Source organism: Macaca mulatta, chromosome 9 (assembly GCF_049350105.2).
Source record: "Macaca mulatta isolate MMU2019108-1 chromosome 9, T2T-MMU8v2.0, whole genome shotgun sequence".
NCBI lineage: Eukaryota > Metazoa > Chordata > Mammalia > Primates > Cercopithecidae > Macaca > Macaca mulatta.
The window spans coordinates 107,932,615-107,955,999 of record NC_133414.1 but is presented as its reverse complement, the minus strand read 5'-3'; the positions used below and the strand labels follow the sequence as shown (position 1 = coordinate 107,955,999).

Genomic DNA, 23,385 nt, shown 5'->3' with positions numbered 1-23,385 from the left:
AAATCACTGCCAAGAACGATGTTATAAAGGCTTTCCTTCATGTTTTCATCTAGGAGTTTTATAGTTTCGGGTCTTGTTTTTAAGTCTTTACTCAATCTTGAGTTGATGTTTGTGTATGATGTAAGATAAGGGTCTGATTTCATTCTTTTGCATGTGGTTATCCAGTCTTCCCAGCACCATTTGTTGAAGAGACTATCCTTTCTCCATTGTGTAGTCATGGCATCCTCTTGAAGATCATTTGCCTGCATATACGTGAGTTAATTTCTGGGGTCTTCATTCTGTTCCATTGGTCCATATGTCTGTCTTTATGCCAGTACCATCCTGTTTTGATTAATGTAGTTTTGTAATACATTTTGAAGTCAGGAATGCAGGGGCCTTTGAAAACAGTATGCTGAGAATAGATAGGGCTCAAGGACAGTATCTCCAATTGAACTTTTAATGAACTCCCCATAGGCGCCAAGAAGGCGGGCAGATAAGGAAGAGCATAGAAACAAGGAACTGAGTAGAGGGTTACATCTGGGAAAGAAAGTTTGTTTTGCATTGCATTCTTTCTGCTGACGTGGGATTTATGGGGTATAAATAAAGTGAGGTGGAGGCTCTGAGCGCGGCCACCATGTTCTCTGTGTGTCTTTGTCTTTTGTGTGTTCTTTCATTCTCCACCACCCCCGGCACGGACCCCAACAGGAATATAAAGCTTCTACTTTGAAGGTCCTTTGAGATTCCTTATTAATTATTGGATTTTTTTCCATTTCTGTAAAAAAATGTCATTGAGAGTTTGAAATGGATTGCTCTAAGTCTGCAGATCACTTTGGGTAATATGGATATTTTTAACAATATTAAGTCTTCTAACCCGTGAACATGGGATGTCTTTCCATTGACTAGTCCTTTATTTTTAAAGACATAGATGGTCAGCTGACTAATGTCAAAGATGACAATGAATTATAATGAGAAAAGATTTATTGATTTTTTTTCCGTAAGTGGTATTAAGTCAATTGGATATCCATGTGGATAAAATGAAATATGACCCCCTACCTAATGCTATACACAGAAAGTACTTTCCAGATGGGTGGTAACCCTAAATGAGAAAGGTCCAACAATAAACTCTTTCGAATAAAAACAGAAAAATACTTTTGGCACCTGGAGTAAGCACAGTTTCTTAAACAGCATATAAAAGGTGCTAACCCTAAAGAAAAAGAAAATGGTAAATTACACTACATTAAAATTAAGAATATCCCATCAAAAAGCACAGGTAAGAGAGTGATATGGTTTGGATCTGTGTCTCCACCCAAATCTCATGTTGAGCTGTAATCCCCAATGTTGGTGATGGGGCTTGGTGCAAAGTGATTGGATCATGGGGGTGGGTCCTTCATGAATGGTTTAACACCATCCCCTTGGGGTTGTTCTAGTGGTAGCGTTCTCATGAGATCTAGTCATTTAAAAGTGTGTGGCACCTCCCCTCTTCTCTCCCTTCTTCCTATTCTGGCCTTGTGAAGTGCCAGCTCCCTCTTTGTCCTCCACCATGATTGCAAGTTTCCTGAGGCCTCCCAGAAGTTTATTGAGGCCTCCCCAGAAGCCAAGCAGATGCCAGCATCACGCTTCCTGTACAAACTGTAGAATCATGAGCCAATGACACCTCTTTTATTTATAAATTACCCAGTCTCAGGTATTTCTTTACAGCAGTGTGAGAATGGACTAAAATAGACAGTCAGAAGATTAGCCATAGAGTAGATTATATGAGGGCTCATATCCAGAAATCAACACATCAATAAGAAAAAGCAGACAATCCAATAAGAAAAAAATGGTTAAAAGTCTTAACCAAGCTTTCATAAAAGAGGCCGTCCTAATAGCCAACGGACATGAAAAGGTGTTCAGTTTCATTAGTCATTAGGGAAATGCAGATTAAAACTTCAATGAAATACATCTTATGTACACCAGAATGGCTGTGATTTAAAAGACAGATATACCAAATGTTGACAGGAATACAAAGCAGCTGAAACTCTCACACACTTCTTAGTTTGTGTATAGTTTGGTACAACCACTTCAGAAAACCATTTGGCACTATATAGTAAAACTAAACATATACAAAACTATAACCCAGCATTTCTACTCTGAGATATTTACCCAACAGAAAATGCATATGCATACAGTTATCAGAAGAGGTACAAATTTTCATGGTAGTGTTATTAGTAATAGCCAAAAACTGGATGTAACTTATATCCATCAATAAAAGAATGGTTAATAAATAAATAAATGTATTTTTCATACTATGGAGTTCTATACAGCAACAGAAATGAACAAGCTATTGCTGTACACAACAATATAGAGTACCTATTCTATTATTTCATTTATATAAAACAGGTAAAACTAACAGACAAGAGTAATGTATAGTGGTAGAAGTTACAATAGTGGTTACCTTGAGTATCATTCATTTATTCATTATTTTTGTGAAATTAGCATCATACATAATTTTGCATTCTGCTTTTTTCACTTCAGATTTTATTTTGGATATTTCCCCATATCATTGAATATTCCTTGAAACTATAATTTTAAGGGCTATTTAACATTTCATCATGATTTAGATATTATATTAGTAGACTTAGTATCTTTAAAGGATAAATCATCACCACAAAACCACCAGATATAATTGATTTTACAAGAATTTTAACCATAATTACAAATAAATTGTTGTTGGTTACCTTCCTGTATATGGTCTTAAGTAACGGATTTAAAGGTTCCTTCCTTACGTTTAGTCTGAAATTCCATGACTGTTTAATAGGTGTAGGTAATGACATTATTTCTCCACTCTCTCCAAACCAACATTTTCCCTATCAAAAATATTTAAGTATAGTAATTAAATATTTTGCTAAATAAGTCACATACTAGTCAGTGTTTTAACTTGTTAGCTGGTGCACTTGCCTCTTCTAGTTTAAGCAGGCGATTTTCCATTTTGTTGCAGGTCTTTTTATATATTTCTGGCTTTCTCTGAATATAGAATCCTTCATCTTCTAAAATACGTGGCATCATATCTTTTGGCAGTTTGTGCTGGTTGACCACTTAATAACAATAAAACTTAGATATTACTTTAAAGTCCAAAATATTAAATGGATATTGACCAAATAAGTAGTACAAACGACTATAATTACACCCTACTACTAAAGTCTAGCAGAAAGCCTCTCTCTCACTTTCTCTTTCTCTCTCTACATATATATATATATATATATATATATATTTTTTTTTTTTTTTTCAATGAAGAATGAGTTCTCTTAATCAGTTCCCTTAATTCAGGGAAGTCATGAAAAACAAATATAGAAAAGTTACTATAATTTTAGATCAGTACTTTTTATTTATCCAGCATACAGAAAAGCTATTATTCCATAACATAATTCATTAATGACTGGAATATTTTCCTGGAAAAGAATGTTACCTGGAGAACTACTTGGTACAAAAATATTTGCCTTCTGTTTTTTTATTTGTTCTTGATCATCTTCATAGTCAGCAGCTTTTACTTTGAGTAAATCTGTCAAAATGAATTCTTTCATAAACTCTTCATCTTCACTCTCAGCAACATTTTGTAAATTAACACCAAGTGAAAAGCATTTGGGATAACTATCTTTTACTGGTCTCTGTTGAATACCAAAAAGGAAAATAAGTTTACATGCTTGTCTCCAGTGATTAATATGCATATAAATGAAATGTACTGGAAACTTACTGTGAATTGTGTGTCTGATCCTGCCACCCACAGACCAAGTTCTAGCTGAACTTGTGTTACAATGAAATTTCACTGAACTTAGAACTCATTTAAGGTATAGTATTATAAAATATGATTTTTCTATAGCCCATCTTTGTAATTCTTCACTGAAAGACTACTGAAATAGCCCTTCCTCCCCTATGGAAAATGTTCTGAAATACTGAACTGTAATATTTCAACTACTGAGAATACAGTGTAGGGCAGGGTCCAAATATATCAGACCATGTGACCCTAAATCCCTTTTTTCCTCATCATTCAGAAAACAGTACCACCTAAAGTGCTGTCGAGTAGGCATGCTTTTTTCTACAAGGTATTCATGAAAAAAAACGAAAGAAGAAAGAAAAGATTCAGCAGAGAAGTTGAGCAGAGTGATTATAGTGAAATTCTGATATATGATATATATAAAGGTTATAAACAATTTGAACATAGATGTGGAAACAGATACATTACTAACTATTAAAATGAATATATCATACTCATAAATTTAATATGAGTCTATTCATGAAAGCAAAATCATTATTTTGGATGATTTTATCTAATTTGAAATATACACATACTGAACAACAGAGACAGTGTGTGAGTCAGACAAAAATCCCTCGATTCTCAAAAGCAAACATTTAGGGTAAATAATAAAATTTAACAAGTTAATCACAGAATTCCTTTGAATAGAGAATCCTACATGGCCTTGATCAATACTGACAAAGTTAAATAAGTAATGTCATTAAACGTCAACTAGGTTCATATAAAATCATATAATTATACCCTCCCTCCTATATCCCTGCCATGAAATCAGGATATTTTATATCCAGAAATCTTTGTGATACCCTTTTCAGAATTCAAATAAAGTATGCCAATATCTAGGAGCAAGGTTTGGGGGATCTCCACATGGGGGTTCTCTTTGAAGATTTCAGTCACAGACTACAAAGGCCTCTTTGCTCCAACTGGAGCTCTCATAACCAAGCTTCCTTTAAAACACCCCTTGTGTGGGCCAGGGCTTTCCACCTGCCTTCAGAGCTAAGGTCTGCCCTGATGGTAGACCATGTCGGGCTGTCATCTTGGACTCTAGCCTAGTTATGACTCTGCAGGTCTGTTTTTTATGAGCCCTACCCAATCTATCTATATTTTTAGCTTGAGACAAGCTGTGATCTCGACCAATACAAGTCCTACCTGCTCAACTGTTTCTCACTTAGTCTGAGTCCATCTGCTATCCCAGATCACTTTCTTGGTCTTCACTCTGCAGCTGACAGCAGAGCAATGTGTGTGCTGTTGGCTATTGTGTGATAGGGAGAATGGGGTCAGAAGATATACGTCTAGATGGATACAAGTGAGTTTTGTGCTGTACAAAAGGGGTAGTGTCCCTGCCCCTTCTCACAGGAACATGCCTTGTTAACTGTGGTGTGACAAGCAGAACCTTCTGAAAGTAACCCCAGGCTTCACTCTGGGTTGCCCAGATGAGATATGTGGAACCAGGGCTCCCCTTTCTCCCAGCAGGAAGGGACCACACTCAAACTCAGCCTCTTACAAAAAGAATAGCATTCTCCTTTCTGTGATGGGGACAGTAGTCACTAGCTGCAGGGCAGACGGCTTTTCCAAACAACTCCTCTAAACAGCTCACATCTAAACCTTGACTTCCTCATGCCCAAGAAGCCCATTTGCCCCACTCTTTAATCCTACTGACCTAATATGCTTGCCCTACAAGAAGGAAAAGTGGCCACCGCCACAGCACCTAGCCCTGGCCGGGTTGGAGGATCAGAGACAGGGCCTGCTTGTTTTTCCAGAAAAGCCTATCCCTTACCCCAAACTGTGGGAGGCAGGGAAGTCAGATGACTGATTAAGAGCACAGGAATGTTTGATACCCATTTAATCAATATTCATTCAAATATTCATTGTGTGCCTAATATATTCCAGGAAGAAAATAAACAAATAGACAAAGAACTATATATTAAGTGGTGATAAGTGTTATGAAGAAAAATAAAGCAAGGTAAGAGGATAGAGAATGCTAGACTGGGTAGGTTGGGAGTAGTATTTTAGTTAGGGTTGTCAGGCACAGCATCTTTAATAATACGTCATTTGAACAGAAATCCAAAGTTTGTGGGGGACACAGCTTAAGGAGAAGGAAAGAGCTTTCTAGGCAGACACCTCAGTACAAAGGCCCTGAGGCAGGAGCTTGCGGTAAATGAGAAACAGGAAGGAAGGCAATGTGGCTGGTGTCAGACGACAGAGGGGAGAGTAGTGAAAAATAAAAGTCAGAGAGGTTTAGTACCTGACCAGATCATGTAGATTTTGAAGGCCCCTGTAAGGACTTTCACTGTGAGTGAGGTAGGAAACCATTAGAAGGTTTAAGCAAAAAAAAAAAAAAAAAAAAAGTATGTCTTAGATTTTAACAGGGTCACTCTGATGACTATATGATATGAAAAATGGACTACAGGGACAATAGTGAATACAGATGGAGACAGTGGCAATGATTCTGATGAGAGGCTATGGTGAAGTACCAGAGAGGCTGGTGAAAAGTGGGTCTGATTCAGGAATACTTTGAAGGCAGAACAAACAGGGTTTGTGAGAAATTGGATTTGAAGCATGTGAGTAAAAGGAAATCTGAGGATGAGACCAAGGTTCAACCAAGCAACTCGAAAAATGGAATTGCCATTGACTACTGTGATTCTGTTTATATAAAACTGTGTGGCCAGGTGTGGTGGCTCACGCCTGTAATCCCAACACTTTGGGAGGCCGAGGTGGGTGGATCACCTGAGATCAGGAGTTTGAGACCAGCCTGGCCAACACAGCGAAACCCCATCTCTACTAAAAATGCAAAAATTAGCCAGGTGTGGTGGCACACTCCTGTAATCCCAGCTACTTGGGAGGCTGAGGCAGGAGAATCGCTTGAAGCTAGGCACTCCAGCCTGGGTGACAGACTAAGACTCTGTCTCAAAACAAAACAAAACAAAACAAACAAAAAAAACCTCTGGTGGCTGGCAAGATGGCGGAATAGGAACAGCTCTGGTCTGCAGCTCCCAGTAAGACCAACGCAGAAGGCCAGTGATTTCTGCATTTCCAACTGAGGTACCTGGCTCATCTCACTGGGACTTGTTAGACGGTGCAGCCCACAGAGGGTGAGCAGAAGCAGGGTGGGGCATTGCCTCACCCAGGAAGCATAAGGGGTCAGAGAACTCCCTCCCCTAGCCAAGGGAAGCTGTGAAGGACTGTGCAATGAGGAATGGGCCCAGATACTACACTTTTTCCCATGGTCTTCTCAACCTGCAGACCAGGAGATTCCCTCAGGGGCCTACGCCACCAGGGCCCTGGGGTTCTTTTTTTTTTTTTTAAGTTCTAGGGTACATGTGCACAATGTGCAGGTTTGTTACATATGTATACATGTGCCATGTTGGTGTGCTGCACCCATTAACTCATCATTTACATTAGGTATATCTCCTAATGCTATCCCTCCCCACTCCCCCAACCCCACGACAGGCCCCGGTGTGTGATGTTCCCCATCCTGTGTCCAAGTGTTCTCATTGTTCAATTCCCACCTATGAGTGAGAACATGCAGTGTTTGGTTTCTTGTCCTTGGGACAGTTTGCTGAGAATGATGGTTTCCAGCTTCATAGATATCCCTACAAAGGACATGAACTCATCCTTTTTTATGGCTGCATAGTATTCCATGGTGTATATGTGCCACATTTTCTTAATCTAGTCTATCATTGATGGACATTTGGGTTGATTCCAAGTCTTTGCTATTGTGAATAGTGCTGCAATAAACATATGTGTGCATGTGTCTTTATAGCAGCCTGATTTATAATCCTTTGGGTATATACCCAGTAATTGGATGGCTGGGTCAAATGGTATTTCTAGTTCTACATCTTTGAGGAATTGCCACACTGTCTTCCACAATGGTTCAAGTAGTTTACAGTCCAACCAACAGTGTAAAAGTGCTCCTATTTCTCCACATCCTCTCCAGCACCTGTTATTTCCTGAATTTTTAATGATCACCATTCTAACTGGTGTGAGATGGTATCTCACTGTGGTTTTGATTTGCATTCTCTGATGGCCAGTGATGATGAGCATTTTTTCATGTGTCTGTTGGCTGCATAAATGTCTTCTTTTGAGAAGTGTCTGTTTATATCCTTTGCCCACATTTTGACGGGGTTGTTTATTTTTTTCTTGTAAATTTGATTGAGTTCTTTGTAGATTCTGGATATTAGCCCTTTGTTAGATGAGTAGATTGCATAGATTGCAAAAATTTTCTCCCATTCTGTAGGCTGCCTGTTCACTCTGATGGTAGTTTCTTTTCCTGTGCAGAAGCTCTTTAGTTTAATTAGATCCCATTTGTCAGTTTTGGCTTTTGTTGCCATTGCTTTTGGTGTTTTAGACATGAAGCCGTTGCCCATGCCTATGTCATGAATGGTATTGCCTCGGTTTTCTTCTAGGGTTTTCATGGTTTTAGGTCTAACATTTAAGTCTTCAATCCATCTCGAATTAATTTTTGTATAAGGTGTAAGGAGGGGATCCATTTTCACTTTTCTCCGTATGGCTAGCCAGTTTTCCCAGTACCATATATTAAATAGGGAATCATTTCCCCATTGCTTATTTTTGTCAGGTTTGTCAAAGATCAGATGGTTGTAGATGTGTAGTATTATTTCTGAGGGCTCTGTTCTGTTCCATTGTTCTATATCTCTGTTTTGGTACCAGAACCATGTTGTTTTGATTACTGTAGCCTTGTAGTATACTTTGAAGTCAGGTAGCGTGATGCCTCCAGCTTTGTTCTTTTGGCTTAAGATTGTCTTGGCAATGTGGGCTCTTTTTTGGTTCCATATGAACTTTAAAGTAGGTTTTTCCAATTCTGTGAAGGAAGTCATTGGTAGCTTGATGGGGATGGCATTGAATCCATAAATTACCTTAGGCAGTACGGCCATTTTCATGATATTGATTCTTCCTATCCATAAGCATGGAATGTTCTTCCATTTGTTTGTGTTCTCTGTTATTTCGTTGAGCAGCAGTTTGTAGTTCTCCTTGAAGAGGTCCTTCACATCCCTTGTAAGTTGGATTCCTAGGTATTTTCTTCTCTTTGAAGCAGTTGTGAATGGGAGTTCACTCATGATTTGGCTCTCTGTCTGTCTGTTATTGGTGTATAAGAATGCTTTGATTTCTGCACATTGATTTTGTATCCTGAGACTTTGCTGAAGTTGCTTATCAGCTTAAGGAGATTTTGGGCTGAGACGATGGGGTTTTCTGAATATACAGTCATGTCATCTGCAAGCAGGGACAATTTGACTTCCTCATTTCCTTACTGAATACCCTTTATTCTTTTTCCTGCATGATTTCCCTGGCCAGAACTTCCAACACTAAGTTGAATAGGAGTGGTGAGAGAGGGCATCCCTGTCTTGTGCCAGTTTTCAAAGGGAATGTTTCCAGTTTTTGCCCATTCAGTATGATACTGGCTGTGGGCTTGTCATAAATGGCTCTTATTATTTTGAGACACGTCCCATCAATACCTAATTTATTGAGAGTTTTTAGCATGAAGGGCTGTTGAATTTTGTCAAAGGCCTTTGCTGCATCTATTGAGATTATCATGTGGTTTTTGTCATTGGTTCTGTTTACGTGATGGATTATGTTTATTGGGATTTGTATGTTGAACCAGCCTTGCATACCAGGGATGAAGCCCACTTGATCATGGTGGATAAGCTTTTTGATGTGGTGCTGGATTTGGTGTGCCAGTATTTTATTGAGGATTTTTGCATCGATGTTCATCAGGGATATTGGTCTAAAATTCTCTTTTTTTGTGTGTGTCTCTGCCAGGCTTTGGTGTCAGGATGATGCTGGCCTCATAAAATGAGTTAGGGAGGATTCCCTCTTTTTGTATTGATTGGAATACTTTCAGAAGGAATGGTACCAGCTCTTCTTCATACCTATGGTAGAATTTGGCAGTGAATTCGTCCAGTCCTGGACTTTTTTGGTTGGTAGGTTTTTAATTATTGCTTCAATTTCAGAGCCTGTTATTGGTCTATTCAGGGATTCAACTTCCTCCTGGTTTAGTCTTGGGAGGGTGTATGTGTCCAGGAATTTATCCATTTCTTCTAGATTTTCTAGTTTATTTGCATAGAAGTGTTTATAGTATTCTCTGATGGTAGTTTGTATCTCTGTGGGATCGGTGGTGATATCCCCTTTGTCATTTTTTATTGCGTCTATTTGATTCTTCTCTCTTTTCTTCTTTATGAGTCTTGCTAGCAGTCTATCAATTTTGTTGATCTTTTCAAAAAACCAGTTCCTGGAGTCATTGATTTTTTGAAGGGTTTTTGTGTCTCTATCTCCTTTAGTTCTGCTCTGATCTTAGTTATTACTTGCCTTCTGCTAGCTTTTGAACTTGTTTGCTCTTGCTTCTTTTGTTCTTTTAATTGTGATGTTAGGGTGTTAATTTTAGATCTTTTGTGCTTTCTCTTGTGGGCATTTAGTACTCTAAATTTCCCTCTACACACTGCTTTAAATGTGTCCGAGCTTCTGGTATGTTGTGTCTTTGTTGTCATTGGTTTCAAAGAACATCTTTATTTCCGACTTCATTTCGTTATTTACCCAATAGTCATTCAGGAGCAGGTTGTTCAGTTTCCATATAGTTGAGCGGTTTTGAGTGGGTTTCTTAATCCTGAGTTCTAGTTTGGTTGCACTGTGGTCTGAGAGACAGTTTGTTGTAATTTCTGTTTTTACATTTGCTGAGGAGTGCTTTACTTCCAACTATGTGATCAATTTTAGAATAAGTGTGAGGGCCCTGGGTTTCAACAAAAACTGGGCGGCTGTTTGGGCAAACACTGAGCTAGCTGCAGGAGGTTTTTTTTTTTTTCTTTTCATACCCCAGTGGTGCCTGGAACGCCAGCAAGACAGAACCATTCACTCCCCTGGAAAGGGGGCTGAAGCCAGGGAGCCATGCAGTCAAGCTTCGCGGATCTCATCCTGACAGAGCCCAGCAAGCTAAGATCAACTGGCTTGAAATTCTCACTGCCAGCACAGCAGTCTGAAGTCAACCTGGGACACTGAAGCTTGGTGAGGAAAGGGGCGCCTGCCATTACTGATGCTTGAGTAGGTGGGTTTTTCCCTTACAGTGTAAACAAAGCCACGGGGAAGTTCAAACTGAGCGGAGCCCACTGCAGCTTGGCAAAGCTGCTGTAGCCAAACTGCCTCTCTAGACTCCTCCTCTCTGGTCAGGGCATCTCTGAAAGAAAGGCAGTAGCCCTGGTCAGGGGGTTTTATAGATAAAACTCCCATCTCCTGGGACAGAGCACCTGGGGCAGCTGTGGGCACAGCTTCAGCAGACTTAAACATTCCTGCCTGCCAGTCCTGAAGACAGCAGCAGATCTCCCAGCACAGTGCACAAGCTCTCCTAAGGGACAGACTCCCTCCTCAAGTGGTTCCCTGACGGCTGTGTCTCCTGACTGGGAGACACCTCCCAGCAGGGGTCGAGAGACACCTCATCCAGGAAAGCTCCGGATGGCATGGCATCTGGTGGGTGCCCCTCTGGGATGAAGCTTCCAGAGGAAGGAATAGGTAGCAATCTTTGCTGTTCTGTAGCCTCCACTGGTGATACCCAGGCAATCAGGGTCTGGAGTGGACCTACAGCAAACTCCAGCAGACCTGCAGCAGAGGGGTCTCTTACAAGGAGAACTAACAAACAGAAAGGAATAGCATCAACATCAACAAAAAGGACATCCACACAGAAACCCCGTCCAAAGGTCACCAACATCAAAGACCAAAGGTAGATAAATCCATGAAGATGAGGAAAAAACAGCAGAAAAAGGTGGAAAATTTCAAAAACCAGAATGCTTCTTTTCCTCCAAAGGATCACAACTCCTCACCAGCAAGGGAACAAAACTGGACAGAGAATAAGTTTGATGAATTGATAGAAGTAGGCTTCAGAAGGTGGGTAATAACAAACTCCTCTGAGCTAAAGGCGCATGTTCTAATCCAATGCAAGGAAGCTAAGAACCTTGAAAAAAAGTTAGAGGAATTGCTAACTAGAACAACCAGTTTAAAGAAGAACATAAATGACCTGATGGAGCTGAAAAACACAGCACGAGAACTTCATGAAGCATACAAAAGTACCAATAGCTGAATCGATCAAGCAGAAGAAAGGATACCAGAGATTGAAGGTCAACTTAATGAAATAAAGCATGAAGACAAGATTAGAGAAAAAAGAATGAAAAGAAATAAACAAAGCCTCCAAGAAATATGAGACTATGTGAAAAGACCAAACCAACATTTGATTGGTGTACCTGAAAGTGACGAGGAGAATGGAACTAAGTTGGAAAACACTCTTCAGGATATTATCCAAGAGAACTTCTCCAACTTAGCAAGACAGGCCAACATTCAAATTCAGGAAACACAGAGAATACCACCAAGATACTCCTCGAGAAGAGCAACCCCAAGGCACAAAATCGTCAGATTCACCAAGGTTGAAATGAAGGAAAAAATGTTAAGGGCAGCCAGAGAGAAAGGTCAGGTTACCCACAAAGGGAAGCCTATCAGACTAACAGTGGATCTCTATGCAGAAACCCTACAAGCCAGAAAAGAGTGGGGGCCAATATTCAACATTCTTAAAAGAATTTTCAACCCAGAATTTCATATCCAGCCAAACTAAAATTCATAAGTGAAGGAGAAATAAAATCCTCTACAGACAAGCAAATGCTGAGAGATTTTGTCACCACAGGCCTGACTTACAAGAGCTCCTGAAAAAAGCACTAAATATGGAAAGGGAAAACCAGTGCCAGCCACTGCAAAAACATACCAAATTGTAAAGACCATTGACACTATGAAGAAACTGCATCAATTAATGTGCAAAATAACCATCTAGCATCATAATGACAGGATCAAATTCACACATAACAATATTAACCTTAAATGTAAATGGGCTAAATGCCCCAATTAAAAGATACAGACTGGCAAATTGGATAATGAGTCAAGACCCATTGGTGTGCTGTATTCAGGAGACCCATCTCACATGGAAAGACACACATAGGCTCAAAATAAAGGGACGGAGGAAGATTTGCCAAGCAAATGGAAAGCAAAAAAAAGCAGGAGTTGCCATCCTAGTCTCTGATAAAACAGACTTTAAACCAACAAAGATGAAAAAAGACAAAGAAGGACATTACATAATGGTAACGGATCGATGCAACAAGAAGAGTTAACTATCCTAAATATATATATGCATCCAACACTGGGGCACCCAGATTCATAAAGCAAGTCCTTAGAGACCTACAAAGAGACTTAGACTCCCACAGAATAATAGTGGGAGACCTTAACACCTAACTGTCAATATTAGACAGATGAATGAGACAGAAAATTAACAAGGATATTCAGGACTTGAACTCAGCTCTGGACCAAGTGGACCTAACAGACATCTTCAGAACTCTCCACCCCAAATCAACAGAATATACATTCTTCTCAGCACCACATCACACTTATTCTAAAATTGACCACATAATTGGAAGTAAAACACTCCTCAGCAAATGCAAAAGAATGGAAATCATAACAGTCTCTCAGACCACAGTGCAAATCAAATTAGAACTCAGGATTAAGAAACTCACTCACAACTGCACAACTACATGGAAACTGAACAACCTGCTCCTGAATGACTACTGGGTAAATAACGAAATTAAGGCAGAAATAAAAAGTTATTTGAAACCAAAGAGAACAAAGACACAATGTACCAGAATCTCTGAGACACAGCTAATGCAGTGTTTAGAGGGAAATTTATAGCACAAGATGCCCACAGGAGAAAGCAGGAAAGATCTAAAATTGATACCTTAACATCACAATTAAAAGAACCAGAGAAACATGAGCAAACAAATTCAAAAGCTAGCAGAAGACAAGAAATAACTAAGATCAAAGCAGAACTGAAGAAGATAAGAGACACAAAAAACCCTTCAAAAAATCAATGAATCCAGGAGCTGGTTTTTTGAAAAGATTAACAAAATAGACCACTAGCCAGACTAATAAAGAAGAAAAGAGAAGAGAATCAAATAGATGCAATAAAAATGATGAAGGGGATGTCACCACTGATCCCACAGAAATACAAACTACCATCAGAGAACACTATTAACACCTCTACACAAATAAACTAGAAAATCTAGAAGAAATGGATAAATTCCTGGACACATACACCCTCCCAAGACTAAACCAGGAAGAAGTCGAATCCCTGAATAGACCAACAACAGGTTCTGAAACTGAGGCAATAATTAATAGCCTACCAACCATAAAAAGCCCAGAACCAGAAAGATTCACAGCCGAATTCTACCAGAGGTACAAAGAGGAGCTGGAACCATTCCAAACAATAGAAAAGGAGGGACTCCTTGCTAACTCATTTTATGAGGTCAGCATCATCCTGATACCAAAACCTGTCAGAGACACAACGAAAAATGAAAATTTCAGGCCAATATCCCTGATGAACATCGATGCAAAAATCCTCAATAAAATATTGGCAAACCAAGTCCAGCACCACATCAAAAATCTTATCCACGATGATCAGTGCGCTTCACCCCTGGGATGCAAGGCTGCTTCAACATACGCAAATCAATAAACATAATCCATCACGTAAACAGAACCAATGACAAAAACCACATGATTATCTCAATAGATGCAGAAAAGACCTTTGATAAAATTCAACACCCTTTCATGCTAAAAACTCCCAATAAACTAGGTATTGATGGAACGTATCTCAAAATAATAAGAGCTATTTATGACAAACCCACAGGCAATATCAAACTAAATGGGCAAAAGCTGGAACCATTCCCTCTGAAAACTGGCGCAAGACAAGGATGCCCTCTCTCACCACTCCTATTCAACACAGTATTGGAAGTTCTGGCCAGGGAAATCAGGCAAGAGAAAGAAATAAAGGGTATTAAAATAGGAAGACAGGAAGTCAAATTGTCTGTTCGCAGATGATATGATTGTATATGTAGAAAACCCCATCGTCTCAGCCCAAAACCTCTGTAAACTGATAAGCAACTTCAGCGAAGTCTCAGGATACAAAATCAATGTGCAAAAATCAAAAGCATTCTTATGCACCAATAATAGACAAACAGAGAGCCAAATCACAAGTGAACTCCCATTCACAATTGCTACAGAGAGAAGAAAATACCTAGGAATCCAACTTACAAGGGATGTGAAGGACCTCTTCAAGGAGAACTACAAACCGCTGCTCAATGAAATAAAATAGGACACAAACAAATGGAAGAACATTCCATGCTCATGGATAGGAAGAATCATATCGTGAAAATGGCCATACTGCCCAAGGTAATTTATAGATTCAATGCTATCCCCATCAAGCTACCATTGACTTTCTTCACCGAATTAGAAAAAAATACTTTAAATTTCATATGCAACCAAAAAAGGGCCTGTATAGCCAAGACAATACTAAGCAAAAAGAAAAAAGTTGGAGGCATCACGTTACCTGACTTCAAACTATACTACAAGGCTACAGTAACCAAACAGCATGGTACTGGTATGAAAATAGATATATAGACCAATGGAACAGAACAGAGGCCTCAGAAATAACGCTACACATCTACAACCATCTGATCTTTGATAAACCTGACAAAAATAAGCAATGGGGTAAGGATTCCCTATTTAATATATGGTGTTAGGAAACCTGATTAGCCATATGCAGAAAACTGAAACTGGATCCCTTCCTTACACCTTATACAAAAATTAACTCAAGATGGATTAAAGACTTAAATGTAAGATCTAAAACCATAAAAACCCTACAGGAAAACCTAGGCAATAATATTCAGGACATAGGCATGGGCAAAGGATTTATAACTAAAACACGAAAGCAATGGCAACAAAAACCAAAATTGACAAATGGGATCTAATTAAACTAAAGAGCTTCTGCACAGCAAAAGAAACTATCACCAGAGTGAACAGGCAACCTACATAATGGGAGAAAATTTTTGCAATCTATCCATCTGACAAAGGGTTGATATTCAGAATCTACAAATAACTTAAACAAATTTACAAGACAAAAACAACCCCATCAAAAAGTGGGCAAAGGATATGAACAGACACTTCTCAAAAGAAGACATTATGCAGCCAGCAAACATATGAAAAAAAAGCTCACCATCACTGGTCATTAGAGAAACGCAAATTAAACCCACAATGAGATACCATCTCACACCAGTTAGAATGGTGATCATTAAAAAGTCAGGAAACAACAGATGCTGGAGAGCATAGAGAGAAATAGGAACGCTTTTACACTGTTGGTGGGAGTGTCTTCTACCATTGTGGAAGACACTGCGGCAATTCCCCAAGGTTCTAGAACCAGAAATACCATTATTGACTAAGCAATCTCATTACTGGGTATATACCCAAAGGATTACAAATCATTCTACTATAAAGACACATGCACATGTTTATGTTTACTGCAGCACTGTTCACAATAGCAAAGACTTGGACAACCCAAATACCCATCAATGATAGACCGAATAAAAAAAAAATGTGGCACATATACACCATGGAATACTATGGAGACATAAAAAAGGAGGAGTTCATGTCCTTTGCAGGGACCTGGATGAAGCTGGAAACCATCATTCTCAGGAAACTAACACAGGAACAGAAAACCAAACATCGCATGTTCTCACTCATAAGTGGGAGCTGAACAATGAGAACACATGGACACAGGGAGGGCAATATCACACACTGGGGCCTGTCAGGGGGTGGGGGATTAGGGGAGGGATAGCATTAGAAGAATACCTAATGGAGATGATGGGTTGATGGGTGCAAGCAAATCACCATGGCATGTGTATACCGATGTAACAAACCTGCACGTTCACCACAAGTATCCCAGAACTTAAAGTATAGTAGTAATAAAAACTGTGTGTGTGCATGTACAGGGCTAAGCATAGAGAAAAGTATGAAAAAAATGATAATAGTGACTATCTTAGGTTAGTGGGATTTCAGGTGATTTTTATTTTCTTCCTTGTGGCTTTCTGCATTACGTTTTTATACTGTGTATGTTTTACTTGTTCAAAATTTTAAAATAGTTTTTTTTTAATTGTGCGAAAAACAACAATAACAAAATTAGAATGAAAGAACTGGAGCAGAATGCAAAGAAAGGTGACTGGAAGGGACTGGGAGGTGGAAGTAGAAAGGCAAATGGGGGTCCCAGAGGGACTTGACAGGGGACCTGAGCGATCTGGAGGGCCCAAGAGGTGGCAAGAGACATTATGTAGAACTACTGGGAATAGGAGGTACTGGGTAGCAGGGGGCTCAAGAAGACTGTGGGGAGACTGGAAGGTACAGAGGGATAGAAGAAAGTGTCCAGGAACAAACAGCAGATAGGGAGACAAGTCAAGAGGAGATGGGGAAGACCAGTGAGGCTAAGTAGGACTGGAGGAAAGGGCAACCCCAGAGAAACAGGGAGACTACACAGTCTGAGGGGGACTGAGAGAGACTGACTAGAAGAGGCCTTGGGATTGGATTAGCTTTTGAGCTGACAGCCTAGACTTTCTAGCTCTATCAAGGCTTAACCCTCTTTGCCTGATTTTCGTCACCTGTAAAGATAAGCATAAGGCCTGCCTCAGAGTTAAGATGAGGATTGAATGCTACAATCCACGTTAAAAACTTAGTAATCACTGAGCATTCAGAGCGCACTCAATAAATGCTAGGTTTTATTATTATGAACAGCTTCTCAATTCAAAAAGAAGAGGCATGATAATAAAACTTCATCTCCCATCCAAGTATTTCATTCTGCGCTTTTAATAAGGAATCATTTTTTCCTGAGAGTGAGATGGTGGGAGGGAAGATAATAAATCCAACCTGCTCTGAAGACTTGCCCAAAGCTGAACCTTCTTCACCACTCAGAATGAAAAATGAAAGACTTTCATCCAATGAGACTTCGGTCTGTGGAGACAACTATGATAAACCAGTATTTAGTGTTGAAATAAATGCTTTTTCTGCTTATAAGTAAAGGAAATACTTTTCTGTAATAGGGTAAACATAATTGTTACCTCGCTAGCGAACAGGGAGCACCAAGGCAGATAATATCAAGGTATATTTAGCTTTGAGTCTGTTTGGTTCATGAATTTTTTATTTTTGTTCTGTTTCTAATGTTCTGGTAACTGCAAGAAAAGCCAGAATATAGAGCCAAAATCTTCATCTTCCCAAACTATCTCCTCACTCTAGTCTGGGAGGAAAGAGTTTGACCAAAATGCTGGCTCCAGTGGAGCTTTCTTTTTTCTCCTTGTTTTTAGTGCTGTCCTGTTAAGGTGTGCGCGTGTGTGCACGTGCGCACACACATACACACACACACACACAGACTGCCACCTCAGCCCACAATCTTTCATGGAGTTAGAAGCAATTGAAAGTCTGAAAAGTGGTATATTCTTAGTTGTAAACCCACTGATAAAGAAGCTCTCATTTTTCACTCTTGTAAAGTCTGACTCTTTGAATTGATAAATCACATCACTTCTTTCTCACACACATATATTAAAATGAACTGTTTTAAGGAAGGCTTGGGAAAGCAATCAATTCTATAATAAAAAGTAAAACTCATAGTTTCTAGGAATCAAATAATTTAAAATATGTAAACTATAAAATTATAAGGTACAATTTTATATAAGATATAATTTTATAAAGTATAAAATTATAAGATTTTATCTTATAAGATAAAAGCTTATCTTTATATTCTGTTTGTACCTACAATGTAGGCATGACATTAACTTAAAAGTTATTCACCTTGTAACAGTGCTGCTTATATGAACTGTCAGTATATACTTTTACCCCCCATCATCTCTGCATATCTCAAAATCGCTTGCTTAAATCTGCTTCCTGAGCAGATACCCCTGTGTGGTAACTGGGATTGTGTTTCTTAGAAGTCAATTTCTCTTCCTTTTAATCCCTTTTCCTGATACTCAATGGATTGACCTTGACAAACTTTTTAACTCTTTATAGTTTTTACTATTCGTAGTGAAATTAAATCCAATTCAGGCATGTTTTAATTCATGTGTTAAGTGAATAACATGCACATAAACATCACTTTTTAGTCTGCTTTTACCTTTACATTTAATTAAAATAATTTTTATTAAGTACCTAAGAGGGGCTCTGTGGAGGAGCTAAAGAAAAATTAAAAAAAAAAAAAAAACCTTTGCATTTTAAAATGTGCAGTTATATACTCTAGGTGCTTGTGGCAGAAACTATTACTTGCTCTTTACAGTCTTTTCTCCCATCTCTAATAGTGGAACCTAGACACTTCTTCCACATTCATTTGGTGGAAATGATATGTGCAGTTTGCTGGTCTTGTCCCCTAAAAGATCAACCTAAAATCCTTTGATTCTTTCTTTCCCCCTTCCCTTTCGCTAGCAAATGGAAAACTAGAGCTTTGCCATTGGACTCACAGATGGAAACCACATACTGGAGATGGCAAAACTTTCCTATCAGCCCCGATTACTGACTTGTTATGTTAGAGAAAAAGGTAACTTCTATCTTAATGAAAACACTTTACTTTGAATCTTTTTGTTACAGCTACTTAGCTTGTACTCTAAATAATATAACTCTCTAAAAATATGAGTTGTTTTGTCATTTCAAGTTCCAAATATGTGATTACACATTGACTTTTCAAATATTGATTACACATTAAAAATCTGTAAGTTGGATATCACCTATAACATTGTGAAAATAATTAATTGGGAGGCCATTAGACGGAAGCAGCTCTAGGGCCCTGAGTTCCTATGTAAGCAAACCAAAACCCAACTCAGTGTGAATGGCGCTATCCAACGAAAATGAAACTTTAGTTTTACCAATCAGAAACTGCCAACTAATCTCTAACGAGGAACTTTAAGGCTACTGCTCCATTCTAGTCAATCAATGTTTTCTTTGCCTTACTTCCGCATGCACCGTTTAAAAGCTTTCCCTGCATGCCCCTTCGGTGGAGCCCTAACCATCTGCAGACTGGCACTCCTCAATTCATGAATTGTTGTCTGTTCAAATAAACTCTTTAAAATGTTAATGTTCCTAAGTTTATCTTTTAACAATATTTTATTATAATTTTTTTTAGGATAAAAAGTAATGTCAAGTAAGAATAGAGCGTGATTGCAAATGGGCAATCACTGATAAAGAGGAATCTTTTTTGGGTGATAAAAATTAAACTGTGGGATTGATTAAACAATTCTGTAAATTTACTAGAAATCATTGAGTCACACACTTCAAATGGGTGAAGTTTTGCTATGTAAACTCTATTTCCATAAAGCTGTTTTAAAAAGTAAAAACAGAGAAAAGTTATTCACCTTGGACCTTTGATATATTTTGCTCTCAACGAGCTGCTCCATTGAAGATTTTTCACCTTTATTAATCTGAAACACAACAGAAATAAATCTTTTCAGAAATAGACATAATGGTGCTCATAAGTCTTTTATCCAAAATTTATAAATTTCAATACTTTGCAATGCTTTTCTTTTAAAAAGTATGGTATGTGTATATGAAATACCAGTAAACATACTGAAATATCATTTATAATTACTATGACCAAATCACCTAGCTCTTCCTGGCTTTAGGTTTCACATTATAAGGATGTTATGAGACAAAAGGAAAATATATATATATAGGAAGCCTTTAGGAATTAAGGAGCTATATTAACACAGAATTTCAGCTCTCTTTCGACAAAGAAAATTTTACTGTGCTAAATGTCTCATTTAAATAGTAAATTTGAAAACAGGAAATTTTAAAAAGCATTACCTTAGAAATTTTTAGCTTTTCTCTCACTTTGCCTCTCATTGTCTTTACTACATTTTGATTTTCTTCTGCATCTAAATCTATCAGGAAACCAACATAAGAGTTTATGACACTTTATTATAATTAAACAACAATAGCAGCAAAAGTATTTATTAAATTCTTTAACTGCATGCATTTCTAAGCCCCATGACAATTATGAAAACTAGGTTATTGTCTTACAAGAGCTTAGACTCTAAGACCAATAGATGTCCTTTCCCCTTTTCCATCTGGAATAAATACCTTCACCCATTCAGCACTGATTTTTGTTTTTCTTTGTGACAACTTTTCTATCCTCTGTCACTTTCTTTTTAAACTTTTTTTTTTTTTTTTGGAGACAGAGTTTTGCTCTTGTCACCCAGGCCGGAGTGCCATGGCACCATCTTGGCTCGCTGCAACCTCCCACTCCCGGGTTCAAGCGATTCTCCTGCCTCAGCCTCCCGAGTAGCTGGGATTACAGGCGTGCGCCACCGCACCCGGCTAACTTTCTTTTTTGTATTTTTAGTAGAGATGGGGTTTCGCCATGTTGGCCAGGATGGTTTTAAACTCCTGACCTCAGGTGATCCACCCACCTCAGCCTCCCAAAGTGCTGGGATTACAGGCATGAGCCACGGCACTCAGCCCTCTGTTTTAAATTTTTAATTATTGTGGGTACATAGTAGGTCTCTGTCACCTTCTTTTGTTGCTTCCTCAGCTACTGGCCAGAGCCCATCTTTGGCCAAAAACAAAACAAAACAAAACAAAAACAAAGCTCAGATTTTAAAAATCTGTGAGACATCTCTGTGGAGTATACTAATACACAAATATCAAAGCCTGGTTACTTCAATTTTATTAAACCGAAAAGAGAGGAATCTAAAAAAGAAGAGCGATAAGTCTCTGGATACCCATTTTAATTATGTTAGTTTTGTAAAATCATTACAAAATTCTCACCCCTGCTTTTTCCAACTATTAGAGAAAAGGAAAGTTTTATAGGGTATAAAGAAGGCTTATGCCTGCAATCTCAGCATTTTGGGAGGCCAAGGCAGGAGGATTGCTTCAGGCCAGGAATTTGAGACCAGCTTGGGCAACATAGCAAGACTCTGTCTCTACAAAAAAAAATTGAGGGGCAAGGTACAGTGGCTCACGCCTGTAATCCCAGCACTTTGGGAGGCCGAGGTGGGCAGATCACCTGAGGTCAGGAGTTTGAGACCAGACTGACCAACATGGAGAAACTCCATCTCTATTAAAAATACAAAATTAGCTGGGCATGGTGGCACATGCCTGTAATCCCAGCTACTCGGGAGGCTGAGGCAGGAGAACCACTTGAACCCAGGAGGCGGAGATTGCGGTGAGCCAAGATCGCGCCATTGCACTCCAGTCTGAGCAACAAGAGCAAAACTCCATCTCAAAAAAAAAAAAAAAAAAAAAAAAATTAACATACATGCCTGTAGTCCCAGCTACTTGAGAGGCTGAGGTGGGACCATCGCTTGAGCCCAGAAGTCTAAGGCCGCAGTGAGCTATGACTGCACTACTGCACTCCAGCCTTAGGCAGCAGAGCAAGGCTCTGTTTCTTAAAAAAAAAAAAAGTCTGAAGCCCTTGTGTGTACTCCAAGTCATGTGTTATTTTCTGCTCCTTCACTGGATGGAATAAAAGAGATCATGCAAGATCATGCAATACCCTAGGTACAGTAAAAAATTAAGGATCTATTGATCACTTTGCCTTGCTTTTTACTTTTTCTATTCTCTGCCTTTGAGTGCTTAAAGGTTACAGAGAAGTTTGTAGAAATAAAGGGTAAGCATAAAGCTAAATAACTAACTATAGGTCATGAGAATCTCCATGTTTAACCACAGTATTTCTTGGTAAAATTTAAAAATGACTAGTTGGTTTTGTTTATACTCTATTCCCATAACTTAGAATGGCAGATGGCATATAATACATGCTCAATAAATATTTGCTTGGTGAATGAACCAGAGCTCAACCATTATTTATGTATTTTTCTCCCTGAGATTTGAAGTTTGCTGAAGCAGGTTCTGCACCTAAGTATCTTTGTGGTCTAAAACAGTCTCACCGCCAGTGGAATCTCTCCACGTGTGCAGTGACAAAAAGAAAATTAAATTCAGCTTTATTACATCCATTGACTTTTCTATGTATTTCCTTATGCCCATCTTGTTTTATTTAGGACATTTAATTTCTCTTTAAACTGATTCCTTAGGAAATTGTGTTCCCAGCTGAAACCCTGGCACAGGATTAATCATTTACATCTTTTAAAAATAAAAATGAAGAGTATCAGAGTTATGGTATACTTATTGAGAACCTTTTTGGAGATGCTTGTCTGTAATTTCTTCAGCTGTAACATTATCCATCTCTTCTGACATCTGCAAAAAAAGCAGGGAGGGTTAAACTTGCATCTTGTTTTGTCATTGAACATCTTTTATTATTATTATTATTATTATACTTTAAGTTCTAGGGTACATGTGCACAACACGCAGGTTTGTCACATAGGTATACATGTGCCATGTTGGTTTGCTGCACCCATCAACTCATCATTTACATTAGGTATTTCTCCCAATGCTATCCCTCCCCCAGCCCCCAACCCTCCAACAGGCGTGTGATATGCCCCGCCCTGTGTCTATGTGTTCTCATTATCATTATGTATTCTCATATCTTTTCAAATATTCATCAGTCCTTTGAACATCGTCTCCTTTAAAATGCCAGTTCACATATTTTTGCTTGCTTTCTTAAATTTCACCTTTTTATCAATTTGTATGAGCTCTTTATATACAGTGAAATTATTCTCTCTTAGGAGGTAAAGCAAGATGGCTGAATAGAATCCTCCAGCAATCATCTGCACTGCAGGAACAACAAATTGAACAACTATCCACATAAGAAGCACCTTCATAAGACCCAAAAATCAGGT

The 23,385-nt window shown here is 38.7% G+C and overlaps 1 protein-coding gene across 1 annotated transcript in view; it reads right to left on the bottom strand.

The window, feature by feature from the left end:
* The window catches only part of CC2D2B (coiled-coil and C2 domain containing 2B), a 131,147-nt gene that overhangs the window by 90,864 nt on the left and 16,898 nt on the right, over positions 1 to 23,385 (bottom strand). The window contains 7 exon segments of the mRNA XM_077946938.1: positions 2,697 to 2,825; positions 2,917 to 3,053; positions 3,425 to 3,623; positions 17,543 to 17,638; positions 20,008 to 20,073; positions 20,456 to 20,532; positions 22,783 to 22,843. Of these exon segments, the coding sequence (XP_077803064.1) occupies positions 2,697 to 2,825; positions 2,917 to 3,053; positions 3,425 to 3,623; positions 17,543 to 17,638; positions 20,008 to 20,073; positions 20,456 to 20,532; positions 22,783 to 22,843 (765 nt within the window).